This window comes from Salmo trutta, chromosome 8 (genome assembly GCF_901001165.1).
Source record: "Salmo trutta chromosome 8, fSalTru1.1, whole genome shotgun sequence".
Lineage (NCBI taxonomy): Eukaryota > Metazoa > Chordata > Actinopteri > Salmoniformes > Salmonidae > Salmo > Salmo trutta.
The window spans coordinates 23785278-23803992 of record NC_042964.1 but is presented as its reverse complement, the minus strand read 5'-3'; the positions used below and the strand labels follow the sequence as shown (position 1 = coordinate 23803992).

At 43.5% G+C, this 18715-nt stretch overlaps 1 protein-coding gene across 1 annotated transcript; it reads right to left on the bottom strand.

Annotated features, from left to right (window-relative positions):
• Positions 1 to 364: 364 nt before the first annotated feature.
• Positions 365 to 18712, bottom strand: LOC115198553 (sentrin-specific protease 3). Its single transcript, XM_029760570.1, has 11 exons — positions 18503 to 18712; positions 16948 to 17709; positions 16496 to 16654; positions 15720 to 15831; positions 14685 to 14832; positions 7516 to 7563; positions 5739 to 5816; positions 5337 to 5474; positions 1992 to 2075; positions 1811 to 1861; positions 365 to 1518 (listed from the first exon to the last, which is right to left on the bottom strand). The coding sequence occupies exons 2-11, from the start codon at positions 17669 to 17671 to the stop codon at positions 1408 to 1410; spliced, it is 1653 nt and encodes a 550-aa protein (XP_029616430.1). The 5' UTR covers positions 17672 to 17709; positions 18503 to 18712; the 3' UTR covers positions 365 to 1407.
• Positions 18713 to 18715: the final 3 nt, after the last annotated feature.

Below are 18715 nucleotides of genomic sequence, written 5' to 3'. Positions count from 1 at the left end.
ATTAGTTCAAAATGCACACCACACTGTGTTAGAATTATAATGACTGGAACTATAGAAGTCAGTATGAGCAATCTACCTTCCACATCAATGTGTAACTACTATAAGCTAGCACTTGGCCACTACCAGCAGGAAGCAAACCTTTGCTCCAGCAAAATCATGAAATATATTTATAGTGTCATTTAGGTATGCATGAATAGCTTTGTCTTTTTAGATATGATCACCCAGACAGACAAACAAAAACAAACCAGCACACAATCCAGAACATCTAGATGCCACACCACAGTACTAGAGAAATCCTCCTCTTCCTCTATTCACACTAGCTAATAAATACATTATACAAAGCATGAAAGAAATTCAACTTTCATTTCTGTTCCTTGCCATGTACTTGTTTATTCTGGTCAACCATAAATGCTTTTTAAAAAAGGTATAAAAACAATCAATTACGTTCCATCAAACTTCTGCTCGAAAAACAATATAAAAACAAAAAACATACCCATCAACAATGTCACTTTTAGTTAAAGAGGGGAAAATGTAATACCGCAAATGCGTGCCAAATGGCACCCCATTCCTTATATAGTGCACTACTTTTGACCAGAACCTTATGGTCAAAGTAGTGTACTATAAAGGGCATAGAGTGCCATTTGGGAATCAAGGTTGTTTATAGCCGACATGGTCCAACCAATGACTCCAACACGACTTAGTAAGATGTTTTTTTATTTTGATTTAAAATAAAAACAATCACTGCCCTCCAAAAAACACCATGAACAATAAGCATAGCAACATGTTTTTCTACTGACAAAGACCAAAAAAAAAAACAGAACATAAGTGAAGATAGAATAACCACCCCCCCCCCCCCAATCGACGCTTGTCCATTTGGGGGGGTTCCTGCACCGGTACGGTGATAAGTCCATTGGGAGAAAGAGAAAAGTGTAAATAAAGTGTATTTTTATTCAAATGCACCATTTCACCACCAGAGTATAGTAGACTTGGTTTGCATCTGAAATAGAACCCTATTACCTATATAGTGTACTGCATTTGTCCAGGGCCCATGATCAAAAGTAGTGCACTACATATGGAAATAGTGTGCATTTTGGGCTATTATCGAAGACTTGGCCTCTGTCAATAACAAGAAAACAAACATCAAAATTAAATAAAAACTAGGGTCATGGGAGAGAGAAAAAAGAAAAAGGGGGACAGATAACGGGGGTCGAAAAGATAAAAAAGGTCCACTTGTAGTTGTAAAGTCTCTGGATATCAATGTCGTCAAGGGGAAAAAAATGTTTCCTTTGAAAAGTTCTTGTTTCCTTTCTTTCAGTCACAAGCTCGTTTAGAATAGGTCATTATAACCATCCCTCGCTTCCTCAGAATCCCCCACTTCTTTGTTAAAAATCCTCAAAGGGCGTGGTGTCACAGCGAGAGCTTGCAGTGACAGAGTTCCTTGTACATGAGTCTCCTCAGTTTGGGCATGTCCTGCTGGCCGAAGCTGAACGGCTGACCCAGGGCTAGAGTCTTGCAGTACTGGAAGGAACACCGACAGAGACAGGTTAGAAATCATGCTTCCCCCTAGTGTTGGACACAAAGGCCCCTCTAGCAACATCCAGGCCCTCTAGCACCAAATTGCTCTACCTTGCCATTCAAAGGGCAACGTTAAGCAGTTACAATATTAAAGCTATCCAATCCTAAATCTAAACGAGTGACAAGGTCTTGGGAGTAGGGACTAGGCTTGATTTAGAATTCAGCACACAAGTGTGTAGTACAAGGACAGCTATGGACCATGGCTCTCTGATTATAAATCAGGACTTGGACCTACCTGAAGAACGAACGCCCCACAGTCACTGTCATTGTTCTGACGGCCCACATTCTGAAACACAAACAGTAAATGCACTCAGAATATACCCCCACCAATGTCAAACAAACAAAATCTGTTGTTCATTCATGTAAAGCAATTATTGTTACACTATGAATCCGAATTGAAGACAAAACCAACTCACCATTTTGAAATAGCCTTTCCACCCTGTAAGGAAATCTCTCTGGCCTTTCTTGACAGCCTCCGCCTGCAGATACTTTGCAATATGCTGAGGTGGAAAACAAAAGAACGAATTTCACTTCATTTCAAAGACAACCAAATAAACAACCAAACAGACCATTCTGAACGAGGTGAAATAAATCAGGTGCTGTAACAAATAGAAATCGAGGTGCCACTAAATCCTAAATAAACGCAGCAAAAAAAGAAACGTCCTCTCACTGTCAACAGCGTTTATTTTCAGCAAACTTAACGTGTAAATATTTGCATGAACATAAGATTCAACAGCTGAGTCATAAACTAAACAAGTTCCACAGACATGTGACTAACAGAAACGTAATAATGTTTCCCTGAACAAGGGGGGGTGGGGGGTCAAAATCAAAAGTAACAGTCAGTGTCTGCTGAGGCCACCAGCTGCATTAAGTACTGCAGTGCATCTCATCCTTATGGACTGCACCAGATTTGCCAGTTCTTGCTGTGAGATGTTACCCCACTCTTCCACCAAGGCACCTGCAATTTCCCGGACATTTCTGGGGGGGAATGGCCCTAGCCCTCACCCTCCGATCCAACAGGTCCCAGACGTGCTCAATGGTATTGAGATCCGGGCTTATCGCTGGCCATGGCAGAACACTGACATTCCTGTCTTGCAGGAAGTCACACACAGAACGAGCAATATGGCTGGTGGCATTGTCATGCTGGAGGGTAATATCAGGATGAGCCTGCAGGAAGGGTACCACATGAGGGAGGAGGATGTCTTCCCTGTAACACACAGGGTTGAGATTGCTTGCAAAGACCACAAGCTCAGTCCAATGATGCTGTGACACACCGCCCCAGACCATGACGGACCCTCCACCTCCAAATCGATCGCGCTCCAGAGTACAGGTCTCAGTGTAACGCTCATTCCATCGACGAAACACACGAATCAGATCATCACCCCTGGTGAGACAAAACTGCGACTCGTCAGTGAAGAGCAGTTTTTGCCAGTCCTGTCTGGTCCAGCAATGGTGGGTTTGTGCCCATAGGCAACGTTGTTGCCGGTGATGTCTGGTGAGGACCTGCCTTACAACAGGCCTACAAGCCCTCAGCCCAGCCTCTCTCAGCCTATTGCAGACAGTCTGAGCACTAATGGAGGGATTGTGCATTCCTGGTGTAACTCAGTTGTTGTTGCCATCCTGTACCTGTCCCGCAGGTGTGATGTTCGGATGTACCGATCCTGCGCAGGTGTTGTTACACGTGGTCTGCCACTGTGAGGACAATCAGCTGTCTGTCCTGTCTCCCTGTAGCGCTGTCTTAGGCGTCTCGCAGTACGGACATTGCAATTTATTGCCCTGGCCACATCTGCAGTCCTCATGCCTCCTTGCAGCATGCCAAAGGCATGTTCACGCAGATGAGCAGGGACCCTGGGCATCTTTCTTTTAGTGTTTTTCAGAGTCAGTAGAAAGGCCTCTTTAGCGTCCTAAGTTTTCATAACTGTGACCTTAATTGCCTACCGTCTGTAAGCTGTCAGTGTCTTAATCTCTCTTGGGGAGGTGGGATGCTAAGGTTCACACTATTCAACAGCCAGTGAAAAATCAGAGCACCAAATTCAAAACCACAAAATGTCATAATTCAAAGTTCTCAAACATACAACTATTTCACAACATTTTAAAGATACACGTCTCCTTAATGTAAACACATTGTCCGATTTCAAAAAGGCTTTACGGCGAAAGCATAAAGTTCGATTATGTTAGGACAGTTCCAACACAAGAAAAACCACACAGCCATTTTCCTAGCAAGGGCAGGCGTCACAAAAACCAGAAAACCAGCTAAAATTGTGCACTAACCTTTGACGATCTTCATCAGATGACACTCCTAGGACATCATGTTACACAATACATGCATTTTTTCTTCAATCAAGTTGATATTTATATCCAAAAACAGCATTTTACATTGGCGTGTGATGTTCAGAAAATATTTTGCCTCCAATACTGCCGGTGAATCAGCACAACAAATTTACAAAAATACTCATCATAAACGTTGATAAAATATTAAACTGTCATTCAAAGAATTATAGATGAACATCTCCTTTATGCAACCGCTGTGACAGATTTCAAAAAAGCTTCACGGGGAAAGCAGACTTTGCAATAATCTGAGTACTGCGCTCAGAAAAAGACATCAAGCAATACAGATACCCGCCATTTTGGAGTCATTTAAATCATAAATAGCATTAGAAATCATCACTTACCTTTGATGATCTTCATCAGAAGGCACTTCCAGGAATCCCAGGTTCACAATAAATGTTGTTTTGTTCGATAAAGTCCATAATATATGTCCAAATACCTAGTTGTTTGCTTGTTCAGTAAGCTACTGTAAGTGTAAGAAGCGCGGCCAAAATGTCACGATGAGAAGTAAAAAAAAGTTATATTTACGTTCGTTCAAACATGTCAAATGTTGTATAGCATCAATCTTTAGGGCCTTTTTAACTTAGAACTTCAATAATATTCCAACCGGACGATTCCAATGTCTTGAAAAACGTTTTGGAACACAGCTACCCCTCACGTGAAGGCGCGCCAATGAACTCATGTGCTTTCCTGAGTCAACAACTTCCAACTTCCTTTGTTCGCTCTCTGTTCACCATAGACGCCTCAAACAACTTTCTAAAGACTGTTGACATCTAGTGGAAGCCTTAGCAAGTGCAAAATGAACCCTAAGTCACTTTGTGTTAGATAGGCAATGACTTGAAAAGACTACAAGAACCTGATTTCCCACTTCCTGGTTGGATTTTTCTCAGGTTGAGTTCTCAGGTATGAGTTCTGTTATACTCACAGAAATCATTCAAACAGTTTTAGAAACGTCAGAGTGTTTTCTATCCAAATATAATAATAATATGCATATTCTAGGTCCTGGGCCCGAGTAGTAGGCCGTTTAATTTGGGTACGTTTTTCATCCGGCCGTGAAAATACTGCCCCCTACCCAAGAGAGGTTAACGACTGTTCCACAGGTGTATGTTCATTAATTGTTTATGGTTCATTGAACAAGCATGGGAAACAGTGATAAAACCCTTTACAATGAAGATGTGTGAAGTTTAGAATTTTACGAATTATCTTTGAAAGACAGGGTCCTGAAAAGGGGACGTTTCTTTTTTTGCTAAGTTTACATGTCAGAGAACAAAAAAGGTATGGCACAAAAAAGAACGTTCACTCAGATTTTAGCAAGCAAAGTTTCTCTATGTGACCCATGGTCAGGTCTCACTTGGGAAAGAGGTGTTCTGACCGTAACTGGACTTCCGAGTTAAATAAAGGTTAAATATGCATTTGAAAGATGGCCGTCTCACCTTTGGGCAGCGTCGGTTGAGAGTGCGTTGGGAGTCGAAGTAGGTGATTGCCCTACGGGGGATGTCTACGCTGACCAGGGACCAGTGGACCTCCAGGTGGATGGGGATCAGGAGGAGATCCTTCTTGAAGATGTCCACCTGGGAGAGAAGAGGTAGGAACATGTTCAGGCGTTGGTGGTTTAAGGCCCGGATCTCTACGCGTAACAGATTTTCCCCACTCATTAAATTCGTGACAGGTGCACAAATGTCAATTGGTTCACAATTTGTTGCATATTTAGTTATAATGCAATATACTGACAACATTTGATTGCTTGATTGAGAAAGGATAATGCAAAGCAGGTATATTGAGGACAACACAACAAAAAAAACTATTAGATAACGAATATCTTTATGGATCCTTACATTCTTTGTCCATCGTTTGACTCCATCGTAGCCTTTCGTCCTCAACTTGTCGTAGAAGAAACTGTTGAAGAAGTGAACCTGGGAGAGAAGGAAAAAAAGACATCAGATGCTACAGATGTTCTACTTCACTGAATATAGTGTCAAGAAAAAGTATGTGAACCCTTTGGAATTACCTGGATTTCTGCATAAATTGGTCATAACATTTGATCTGATCATCTAAGTCACAACAATAGACAAACACAGGGTGCTTAAACTAACACACAAATTGAATATTTGTATATTGAATACATCATTTAAAAACATTCATTGTGTAGGTTTTGGAGCCAGGAGTCAGCTAACCTGGAGTCCAATCAATGAGACGAGATTGGAGATGTTGGTTAGAGCGGCCCTGCCCTATAAAAAAAAAAACTCTCAAAATTTGAGTTTGCTATTCACAAGAAGCATTGCCTGATGTGAAGCATGTTTCAATCAAAAGAGATCTCAGAAGAACTAAGATTACCACTTGTTGACTTGCATAAAGCTGGAAAGAGTTATAAAAGTATCTCTAAAACTGTGGATTGATGAACATCAAGGTTAAGGCAAATGGTCTATAAATGGAGAAAGTTCAGCGCTGTTGCTACTCTCCCTAGGAATGGCCGTTCTGCAAAGATGACTGCAACAGCACAGCGCAGAATGCTCAATGAGGTTAAGTAAAAAACAAAAAGTTCCAGAAATATCTGGAACATGCCAACATCTCTGTTGACGAGTCTACGATACATAAAACATTAAACAAGAATGGTGTTCATGAGGACACCACGGAAGAAGTCACTGCTGTCCAAAAAAACATTGCTGCACGTCTGAAGTTCGTATAAGAACACCTGGATGTTCCACAGCGCTACTGGCAAAATATTCTGTGGACAGATGAAACTACAGTTGAGTTGTTTGGAAGGAACACACAACACTATGTGTGAAGAAAAAAAAGGCACAGCACACCAACATCAAAACCTCATCCCAACTATGAAGTATGGTGGAGGGAGCATCATGGTTTGGGGCTGCTTTGCTGCCTCAGGGCCTGGACAGCTTGCCATCAGACGGAAAAATGAATTCCCAGGTTTATCAAGACATTTTACAGGAGAATGTTAGGCTGTCTGCCAATTGAAGCGCGACAGAAGTTGGGTGATGCAAAAGGACAACGACCAAAAACACAGAAATCAATCAACAACAGAATGGCTTCACAGAAGAAAATACGCCTTCAGGAGTGGCCCAGTCAGAGTCCTGACCTCAACCCGATTGAGATGCTGTGGCATGACCTCAAGAGAACGGTTCACACCAGACATCCCAAGAAAATTGCTGAACTGAAACAGTTTTGTAAAGAGGAGTGGTCCAAAATTCCTCATGACCGTTGTGCAGGTCTGATCGGCAACTACAGAAAATGTTTGATTGAGGTTATTGCTGCCAAAGGAGGGTGAACCAGTTATTAAATGCAGGGGTTCACATACTTTTCCCACCCTGCACTGTGAATGTTTACACTGTGTGTTCAATAAAGACACGAAAACCTATAATTGTTTGTGTTATTAGTTTAAGCAGACTGTGTGTCTATTGTTGTGACTTAGATGAAGATCAGATCAAGTTATATGACAAATTTATGCAGAAATCCAGGTAATTCCGAAAGGGTTCATACTTTTTCTTGCCACTGTACTGTATTCAGGAGAAATATTATATTAATATTTATATAAAATGTATATAAAATATTAATATTATTAAGTATGTTGTATTATACATTTAAAATGGTTCCTACCTTCTCGGACACCGAGTCCATCACAAGGTCACCATACATGTTCATGACCTAAGAAGAGACATTGAATAAACAATGCACAATGCCTTGCTTTTAATCTGTTCAAAAGTAACAGATATTTGCATACAGGGCTCAATCTTAACTAGACATACCCACAAATAATTTTGCATAAGTCATGCAATATTTCAATGCAGAAAATGCTAAATGTATGCAGAAATTCATGTTACAAATCAAATCTTAGTCACATGCGCCGAATACAACAAGTGTAGACCTTACAGTGAAACGCTTACTTACGAGCCCCTAACCAACAACGCAGGTAAAAAAAATAAATAGATAAGAATAAGAAATAAAAGTAATTAAAGAGCAGTAGTAAAATAACAATAGCGAGACTATTTACAGTTGTGGCTAAAAGTTTTGAGAATGCCAAATATTAATTTTCAAAGTCTGCTGCCTCAGTTTGTATGATGGCAATTTGCATATACTCCAGAATGTTATAAAGAGTGATCAGATGAATTGCAATTAATTGCAAAGTCCCTCTTTGCCAGGCAAATGAACTGAATCTCCAAAAAACATTTCCACTGCATTTCAGCCCTGCCACAAAAGGACCAGCTGACATCATGTCAGTGATTCTCTCGTTAACACAGATGTGAGTGTTGATGAGGACAAGGCTGGAGATCCCTCTGTCATGCTGATTGAGTTCAAATAACAGACTGGAAGCTTCAAAAGGAGGGTGGTGCTTGGAATCATTGTTCTTCCTCTGTCAACCATGGTTACCTGCAAGGAAACACGTGCCATCATTGCTTTGCACAAAAAGGGCTTCACAGGCAAGGATATTGCTGCCAGTAAGAATGCACCTAAATCAACCATTTATCGGATCATCAAGAACTTCAAGGAGAGTGGTTCAATTGTTGTGAAGAAGGCTTCAGGGCGCCCAAGAAAGTCTAGCAAGCGCCAGGACCATCTCCTAAAGTTGATTCAGCTGCGGGATTGGGGCACCACCAGTACAGAGCTTGCTCAGGAATGGCAGCAGGCAGGTGTGAGCGCATCCGCACGCACAGTGAGGCGAAGACTTTTGGAGGATGGCCTGGTGTCAAGAAGGGCAGCAAAGAAGCCACTTCTCTCCAGGAAAAACATCAGGGACAGACTGATATTCTGCAAAAGGTACAGGGTTTGGACTGCTGGGGACTGGGGTAAAGTCATTTTCTCTGATGAATCCCCTTTCCGATTGTTTGGGGCATCTGGAAAAAAGCTTGTCCGGAGAAGACAAGGTGAGCGCTACCATCAGTCCTGTGTCATGCCAACAGTAAAGCATCCTGAGACCATTCATGTTTGGGGTTGCTTCTCAGCCAAGGGAGTGGGCTCACTCACAATTTTGCCTAAGAACACAGCCATGAATAAAGAATGGTACCAACACATCCTCCAAGAGGAACTTCTCCCAACCATCCAGGAACAGTTTGGTGACGAACAATGCCTTTTCCAGCATGATGGAGCACCTTGCCATAAGGCAAAAGTGATAACTAAGTGGTTCGGGGAACAAAACATCGATATTTTGGGTCCATGGCCAGGAAACTCTCCAGACCTTAATCCCATTGAGAACTTGTGGTCAATCCTCAAGAGGGTGGACAAGCAAAACCCCACAAATTCTGACAAACTCCAAGCATTGATTATGCAAGAATGGGCTGCCTTCAGGGGGCGGCCCGTCAGGAAGCCCAGGATCCAGTTGCAGAGGTGTTTAGTCCCAGGGTCCTTAGCTTATCAATGAGCTTTGAGGGCACTATGGTGTTGAACGCTGAGCTGTTGTCAATGAATAGTATTCTCACATAGCTGTTCCTTTTGTCAAGGTGTGAAAGGGCAGTGTGGAGTGCAATAGAGATCGCATCATCTGTGGATCTGTTGGGGCGGTATGCAAATTGAGTGGGTCTAGGGTTTCTGGGATAATGGTGGTGAGCCATGACCAGCCTTTCAAAGCACTTCATGGCTACAGACGTGAGTGCTACGGGTTGGTAGTAATTTAGGCAGGTTACCTTAGTGTTCTTGGGCACAGGCACTATGGTGGTCTGCTTAAAACATGTTGGTATTACAGACTTAGACAGGGAGAGGTTGAAATTGTCAGTGAAGACACTTGCCAGTTGGTCAGCGCATGCTCGCAGTACACGTCCTGGTAATCCGTCTGGTCCTGTGTCCTTGTGAATGTTGACCTGTTTAAAGGTCTTACATCAGCTGCGGAGAGCGTGATCACACAGTCTTCTGGAACAGCTGATGCATGTTTCAGTGTTATTTGCCTCGAAGCCAGCATAGAAGTAGTTTAGCTCGTCTGGTAGGCTCGTGTCACTGGGCAGCTCTCGGCTGTGCTTCCCTTTGTAGTCTTATGGTTTGCAAGCCCTGCCACATACGACAAGTGTCAGAGCCAGTGTAGTACAATTCGATCTTAGTCCTGTATTGACTCTTGCCTGTTTGATGGTTCGTCGGAGGGCATAGTGGGATTTCTTATAAGCTTCCGGGTTAGAGTCCCGCTCCTTGAAAGCGGCAGCTCTAGCCTTTAGCTCAGTGTGGATGTTGCCTGTAATCCACGGCTTCTGGTTGGGGTATGTACGGTCACTGTGGGGACGACGTCATCGAAGCACTTATTGATGAAGCCAATGACTGATGTGGTGTACTCCAATGCCATTGGAGGAATCCCAGAACATATTCCAGTCTGTGCTAATAAAACAGTCCTGTAGCTTAGCATCTGCTTCATCTGACCACTTTTTTTTCTAGTCACTTTTTTCTAGTCACTTCTTGCTTTCATTTTTGCTTGTAAGCAATAATCAGGAGGATAGAATTATGATCAGATTTGCCAAATGGAGGGCGAGGGAGAGCTTTGTATGCGTCTGTGTGTGGAGTAAAGGTAGTCCAGAGTTTTTTCCCTCTGGTTGCACATTTAAAATGTTGGTAGAAATTTGGTAAAACGGATTTAAGTTTCCCTGCATTAAAGTTCCCGGCTACTTGGAGCGCCGGCTCTGCGTGAGCGTTTTTTTATGGCGTAATATATCTCATTCAATGCTGTCTTAGCGCCAGCCTCTGACTGTGGTGGTATGTAAACAGCTATGAAAAATACAGATTAAAACTCTAGGTAGATGTTGTGGTCTAAAACTTATGAGATACTCTACCTCAGACGAGCAATAGCTCGAGGCTTCCTTAGATATCGTGCACTAGCTGTTAGTTACAAAAAATACATAGTTCCCTGCCCTATCTTACCAGACGACGCTGTTCTATCCTGCCGGTGCAACGTATACCCAGCCAGCTGTATGTTGATAGTGTCGTCGTTCAGCCACGACTCCGTGAAGCATAAGATATTACAGTTTTGAATGTCCCGTTGGTAGTTTAATCTTCAGCGTATATCATCCATTTTATTGTCCAAAGATAGCACGTTTGCTAGCAGAATGGAAGGAATTAGGGGTTCATTCAATCGCCCCCAAATTCTCAAAGACAGCCCGCCTTCCGGTCCCTTTATCTCTGCCTCCACTTCACACAAATCTGGGCCCATTCCCGAGAAAGCAGTGTATCGTTCGCGTTGGGCTCGTCAGACTCGTTAAAAGGAAAAAAAGGATTCTGCCAGTCCTGATGTCCAGAAGTGATTTTCGGTCATAAGAGACAGTAGCGACAACATTATGTACAAACTAATAAAATAAATAAGTTACAAACAAAGCAAATGCAAAAACAATTGGATGGGGGCACATAAAACGTCTGCCTTCTCCGGCACCATTTTACATGAGCAAATATCAAGTTAGAATCCTAGACCCTAGCATGTATGTGGCCTTACAGCGTATGAAAAATGTATTAGTGTGGCTCCACAATAATTGACTACACAAACTACAGATAAAACATTTTTAAAAAATGGTCAAACATGGTACAGTATTTCCTTTGGCGTCATCTATAATACATTACATCAATTGTAACATGCATGCATAAACAAAAAACTAAGTACAGTAGATAAAAAGGACAGAGGCACATATAGAAACACCTTCATTAGAGGATAGGTGGCAGGCTTTAGCACAGGCATTTTACAGTGCCTTCAGAAAGCATCATACCTCGAACTTTTGTTGTTACAAACTGAGATTAAAATGGATTTAACTTTTTGTAATCTACATCCAATGTCAAAGTGGAAGAATTGTAGTATTTAATTATTATTTTTTTTATAGAAAATAAAACAAATACTTGATTAGATAAGTATTCAACCACCTGAGTTAATTGATACATGTTAGAGTCACCTTTGGCAGCGATTGCAGCTGTGAGTCTGTGTAAGTCTAAGGGCTTTGCACCCCTGGATTGTCCAATATTTGCCCATTATTCTTTAAATTCTCCAAGCTCTGTCAAGTTGGTTGTTGATCATTGCTAGACAGCCATTTTCAAGTCCTGCCATAGATTTAAGTCAGAACATTCAATGTTTAATTATGTTACCTTTATTTAACTAGGCAAGTCAGGTTAACAACCAATTCTTTTTTTCAATGATGGCCTAGGAACAGTGGGTTAACTGCCTTGTTCAGGGGCAGGACAACAGAATTTTACCTGGTCAGCTCAGGGATTCGATCTTGCAACCTTTTGGTTACTAGTCCAATGCTCTAACCACTAGGCTACCTGCCCCCACCCCACACACACACACACTGCTCAAAAAAATTAAGGGAACACTTAAACAACACAATGTAACCAAGTCAATCACACTTCTGTGAAATCAAATTGTCCACTTAGGAAGCAACACTGATTGACAATAAATTTCACATGCTGTTGTGCAAATGGAATAGACAACAGGTGGAAATTATAGGCAATTAGCAAGACACCCCCAATAAAGGAGTGGTTCTGCGGGTGGTAACCACAGACCACTTCTCAGTTCCTATGCTTCCTGGCTGATGTTTTGGTCACTTTTGAACGCTGGCGGTGCTTTCACTCTAGTGGTAGCATGAGACGGAGTCTACAACCCACACAAGTGGCTCAGGTAGTGCAGCTCATCCAGGATGGCACATCAATGCGAGCTGTGGCAAGAAGGTTTGCTGTGTCTGTCAGCGTAGTGTCCAGAGCATGGAGGCGCTACCAGGAGACAGGCCAGTACATCAGGAGACGTGGAGGAGGCCGTAGGAGGGCAACAACCGAGCAGCAGGACCGCTACCTCCGCCTTTGTGCAAGGAGGAGCAGGAGGAGCACTGCCAGAGCCCTAAAAAATGACCTCCAGCAGGCCACAAATGTGCATGTGTCTGCTCAAACTGTCAGAAACAGACTCCATGAGGGTGGTATGAGGGCCCGACGTCCACAGGTGGGGGTTGTGCTTACAGCCCAACACTGTGCAGGACGTTTGGCATTTGCCAGAGAACACCAAGATTGGCAAATTCGCCACTGGCGCCCTGTGCTCTTCACAGATGAAAGCAGGTTCACACTGAGCACGTGACAGACGTGACAGTCTGGAGATGCCGTGGAGAATGTTCTGCTGCCTGCAACATCCTCCAGCATGACCGGTTTGGCGGTGGGTCAGTCATGGTGTGGGGTGGCATTTCTTTGGGGGGACCGCACAGCCCTCCATGTGCTCGCCAGAGGTAGCCTGACTGCCATTAGGTACCGAGATGAGATCCTCAGACCCCTTGTGAGACCATATGCTGGTGCGGTTGGCCCTGGGTTCCTCCTAATGCAAGACAATGCTAGACCTCATGTGGCTGGAGTGTGTCAGCAGTTCCTGCAAGAGGAAGGCATTGATGCTATGGACTGGCCCGCCCGTTCCCCAGACCTGAATCCAATTGAGCACATCTGGGACATCATGTCTCGCGCCATCCACCAACGCCACGTTGCACCACAGACTGTCCAGGAGTTGGCGGATGCTTTAGTCCAGGTCTGGGAGGAGATCCCTCAGGAGACCATCCGCCACCTCATCAGGAGCATGCCCAGGCGTTGTAGGGAGGTCATACAGGCACGTGGAGGCCACACACACTACTGAGCCTCATTTTGACTTGTTTTAAGGACATTACATCAAAGTTGGATCAGCCTGTAGTGTGGTTTTCCACTTTAATTTTGAGTGTGACTCCAAATCCAGACCTCCATGGGTTGATAAATTGGATTTCCATTGATTATTTTTGTGTGATTTTGTTGTCAGCACATTCAACTATGTGAAGAAAAAAGTATTTAATATGATTATTTCATTCATTCAGATCTAGGATGTGTTATTTTAGTGTTCCCTTTATTTTTTTGAGCAGTGTATACACACACACACACACACACACACGCAGTCCATGTCCCCATGTGCAGTTTCAAACCGTGTCTGGCTTTTTTATGGCTGTTTTGGAGCAGTGGCTTCTTCCTTGCTGAGCAGCATTTGAGGTTATGTCTACATAGGACTCGTTCTACTGTGGATATAGATACTTTTGTACCCGTTTCCTCCAGCATCTTCACAAAGTCCTTTGCTGTTGTTCTGGGATTGATTTGCATTTTTTGCACCAAAGTACGTTCATCTCTAGGAGACAGAACGCGTCTCCTTCCTCAGCGGAATGACGGCTGCGTGGTCCCATGGTGTTTATACTTGCGTACTATTGTTTGTACAGATGAACATGGTACCTTCAGGAGTTTGGAAATTGCTCCCAAGGATGAACCAGACTTGTGGAGGTCTACAATTTTTTTCCTGAGGTCTTGGCTGATTTCTTTTGATTTTCCCATGATGTCAAGCAAAGAGGCACTGAGTTTGAAGGTAGGCCTTGAAATACATCCACAGGTACACCTCCAATTGACTCAAATTATGTAAATTATTATGTAAATCAGAAGCTTCTAAAGCCGTGACATTATTTTCTGGAATTTTCCAAGCCGTTTAAAGGCACAGTCAACTTAGTGTATGTAAACGTCTGACCCACTGGAATTGTGATACAGTGAATTATAAGTGAAATAATTTGGATTTTTTTTTTAACACTTTCAGGTTTGTTTATCAGTTGGTGCCACTTTAGTTCATCGCTCTCTGAAAGTGCTGACTGAAAATCATTTTGGTAATTTATAGAATACACTGCGCCTGTAAGAGTGAGGGGTCATATGAATGGAGTTAAAAACAAGGCTGACATGGTATATAAAAATGTACAATTGTAACATCACAAGCCCATAAAAAAAATACATGTTGACAGACGTGCATTTGACAAATTACATAAGTGTTAGTAAAGGGTCCCACCCACTTGGTCATTGAGCCAATTCTGTCCATACAACGTGCTTAAGTCATCCATGGTGAGGACATGACGCTTGTAGTTGACACGGAACCCTCGCACCATGGCCGTGCCGGACGACCTCTGGTAGGACTGGATTAGGTGTTGGACCACTACTTTCCTGTTGGAAATGGAAACATGAGATGAGCTATATGGAACTTTTACAAAAGTTTTTCTGCATTATACCACCTTGTCTTTTTGGGAAATATCAGATGGAACTGTATCAGTCAAGGATTACTTGAACCATAAACATTTGTTTCTCGTTAAAACGTTACACTGGGCAACAGCTGGGTCATATTCATTAGTGCACAACATAGCGAAAACAAGCGTTTCTTATTGGAGAGTCCAACTTGTCCGTACCAGTTTCAATCAGTTTTCTTCCGTTTGGTTCCCAAGCTCTGGTGATGAACAGGGGGTTCCATCGCAGATGGTTTACATCACGATCTTCAATTTGTAACATTTGTGTCTTGTCATAACACGAAGACTCATTTCCATGAACATACTCAGAACTTGGGTGATACTAATGACATGTGGGTGGTTTCATCATGTGGGTGTTTCCCATTCCCTATGTTCCAATTCACTCCGGCAGAATGTGTTGGAAGTGTTAAAAACAACTCATTTGGAGGTCTAAAAATTATAGAATTGGAATAATTCTATGTCTGAAATTAGAGTGCTGCGTAGAAGCTAGAAGGAATACGTGACAACTCACCAGGATAGATGGACTTGGTTTACATTCCACCTGGCCTTGGCAAAGAGCACCAGGCTTTTTATGGCCAACATTTAAAAAGGAATCTCACATTAGGCAGACATCAGGGATATCAGATTGTGTAAATATTAGGCTGTGTTGGTGTCGTTCTCTATAAGATATGAGTTTGTACTGTATGTGTGGGCACTGTGTGAGAATGTGCACCTGCGCGTGTATTGCTTTGCATGTCTGTGCGTGTTCGCACATCTGCCTGTGTGTGTGAACGTGTATACTACGTGTGTGTGTGTGTACACGTCTCAGACCTGTGAGGCTGTGAGAAGTTGTCGTTGAAGATGTCTTTTAATTTCTCCACCACATCGTCAGCGTGGATGGGGATCAGACTGCCGTACTTCTGGAGGGAGTCATCCAGGATCCCTGAGACAACGGGAAAATAATACAGAATGTTGGGAGAGTAATATGGAATCACACTGACTGTAGAGGATTCTGTGACCTTGAGCAGCCAAGGACAGTCCTATATTCATATCCTGTTGGTAGCAGATGTGTAACGCTAAACCATACCAACATGTACACATTACCTCAACTACCTCATACCCCAGCACAATGATTTGAGAAAAGAACAAGCTAAATTTCCTACCTGAACAGGGCCCCGTTTCCCAAAAGCATCTTATGGCTAAGTTCATCATTAGACCCATTGAGGTCAATTCTATACAATGTAGCAATTTCGATCTCGTCTCATCGCTGTAACTCCCCAACAGGCTCGGGAGGCGAAGGCGCCCGGCACAAGGAGTCGCTATAGCACGATGAGCCATGTAAAGCCCCCCCCGGCCAAACCCTAATCTAACAACGTTGCGCCAATTTTGAGCAGCCCTATGAGACTCCCGATCACGGACGGTTGTGACAGCCCGGGATCAAACCCAGGTCTGTAGTGACACCTCTAGCACTGCCTTAGACCACTGCACCACTCGGGAGGCCCCCTGCCCAATGATTTCAATAGCAGGAAATCCTTGAGTTACTTCATTACATAATTTAAACTAGAAAAGGTCATTTTCCCAAAGCAAAATTGTATGTTTCAGTTTACCATGCACACAGCTCATGTGTTCCTCAGTGAGAGTGACCTCCACAGGTTTCTCTCTGACGATGGAGTACGATAAGGCCTCTGGTTCCCTTCTTCCGCTCTCCCCCAGACCACCCATCTGACTGGACTGGTAGTCTCCTGAGTAACCATTCAATCGGTTGTCTGCATGGACGACAAAAGTCTAGTAAGTGAATATTATGAAATAATTATAGTATAGTTTATATAAAAATTGTGATACCTTTTGAGATGCATAGTCACAGTCATTCAAACATATCAGCCCAGTGCCAACACAAGCATTCCAATTTTGCCAACAGTGGGTATATTAGATAATAATTCTATTTGCCAGCAAAAAATAGAGACTTGTGTGTACCCTCTGTTGTTTTGATCATATCAACAGCCCTTTCGAACACTGAGTCTTCAGTTTATCAGATACACCTTCCATGGGATCATCTCACCTCTTTCAGACCCAACGAGCCTCTCGTCATCTGACAGTGGGCTGCTCAGACCCGGGTCCGCTCCCCTCCTCTGGCGGTTGGAATACAAACTATACCGACGCCAACTCCTTGCCCTCCTGTGCCCCAGGGTGCCCACCCACTGTGCCCGGTGACGCCAGGTCTTCCAATGCTGGGTGAGACGGAGCCGTAGGCCTTCATGGGAGTGGAGCTTCCTCCAGCGCCTCAGCCTGCGCTGCCTGAGCCCGTTGAGCCTGGACTGGATAGGGATGCTGGGAAAGTCCCTGGCTTCAGGTTCGGCCTGGTTGTTGTCATGGTCATCCAGTGGTGATTGCAGCTGGTGATGATGATGATTCTGCTCTTGTAGGGATGTGGTGGGGACCATGTGTGGGACCTCCCATATGACCTCAGCCTCCTCTCCTTTCTCCTCAGCCTCCTCTCCTTTGTCCTCCTCATCATCATCCCAGCCCTCACCTTCAAAGTCTTCCTCATCGTTTTCCCCCTCCATGTCCATGTACTCGGCCTCCCAGGCCACCCTTTCCTTCTGGCCCAGCTTTAGGGGCATGGGGCTGGGAATCTGGTGGGTTGAGGTGGGGTCCATCTCCAGGTGACCCCCGGAGATTGCTACACCACCACCTCCTCCATCCCCACTGTCCTCCTGGCCCACAGCTAGGCCCAGCTGCCCTTGCCAACGGTTCTGTGCTAGGCTGCTACCACTGTCCCTCATGGTCCACGGGCACCCCACGACCTGCGCCAGCTCGTCGCCTGGGGAACGAATAAGGGGGAGAAATTAGAGACAAACGTCACATGATGCACCTCCAATGTTTTTCAGTAGGTAGGACACTACTATAATAAGCAAATCTACAACATGCAAAGCAAGTGCATAGAATTCTGCAAGCATGACTGTAACCCCATGTTGGTTTCTGCAACTCATTAGGGCATAAACTAGAACATTACTTTCCGGTTAGCCGAATTGTTGTAAGCAGCTCAACGCTTCAAATTTCAACATAGCGTGCATTGATGCATTTACATCCTGTGCCTTGCGAACGCCATTCATTTTGGTAGTCATTAATTGTAACGTTCATCTGGCGAGCTAGCAGGCTGCACTTTATATAAGAAACCTGTGTACTGGAAACAAAAGATACAACTATTGACGATGCAGAAAAGTGAATGATATGTCACAATGTATTCAATGTTGCTCACAAACGCTGGCAAGGTGGCTAGTTAACTATGCAGTTGATAGCTGTCGTTTGCAGCTAACGTTAGCAGCTGATAACTAGCTAACGTTAATGGGATAGCGATGAAACATGTTTAACTTGCTTCGACAGGACCGAAGTTAACTTTAAACTGTCAAAACTATTTTACAGTTCAGTATGTTGTTTTGTATGCACATTGTATAAGCAATGCACGAGTAACCAATTTAGCGAAAAACGATGCTAGCTACTTAGCAAGGATATAGCTAGCTAGCTACTTAGCAAGCTAACATTAGCTAAATAGCAACATAAACTGCCGGTCGCCTATCGTTTTTGTCTCAAGTAAAATGCAACCCCACACTCACCGTTAAACTGCAGTTTAGTGCAAATGTGTTTCTAATATACAGTTAAACGTTTGCGTAGTGTTCTAAATTATTTTTGGGACCAAAACAGACGCGACTTTTCTGTTAATAAACCTCATTCAATGAAGCAGACACTGATGTAGTAAAGCAATCGTCACCACCCCCCAGCTAACGTTGATCCCTTTCCGGACTTCCGGTTTCAAGAAAATAACATCG

Coding starts and splice junctions, on each gene's coding strand:
- LOC115198553 (XM_029760570.1), bottom strand. CDS start 17,671: ATGAGGGACAGTGGTAGCAGCCTAGCACAGAACCGTTGGCAAGGGCAG. Junction 14,833..15,719: donor AACTTCTCACAGCCTCACAG/GTCTGAGACGTG, acceptor CATTTCCAACAG/GAAAGTAGTGGTCCAACACC. Junction 1,862..1,991: donor GGAAAGGCTATTTCAAAATG/GTGAGTTGGTTT, acceptor TTTGTGTTTCAG/AATGTGGGCCGTCAGAACAA.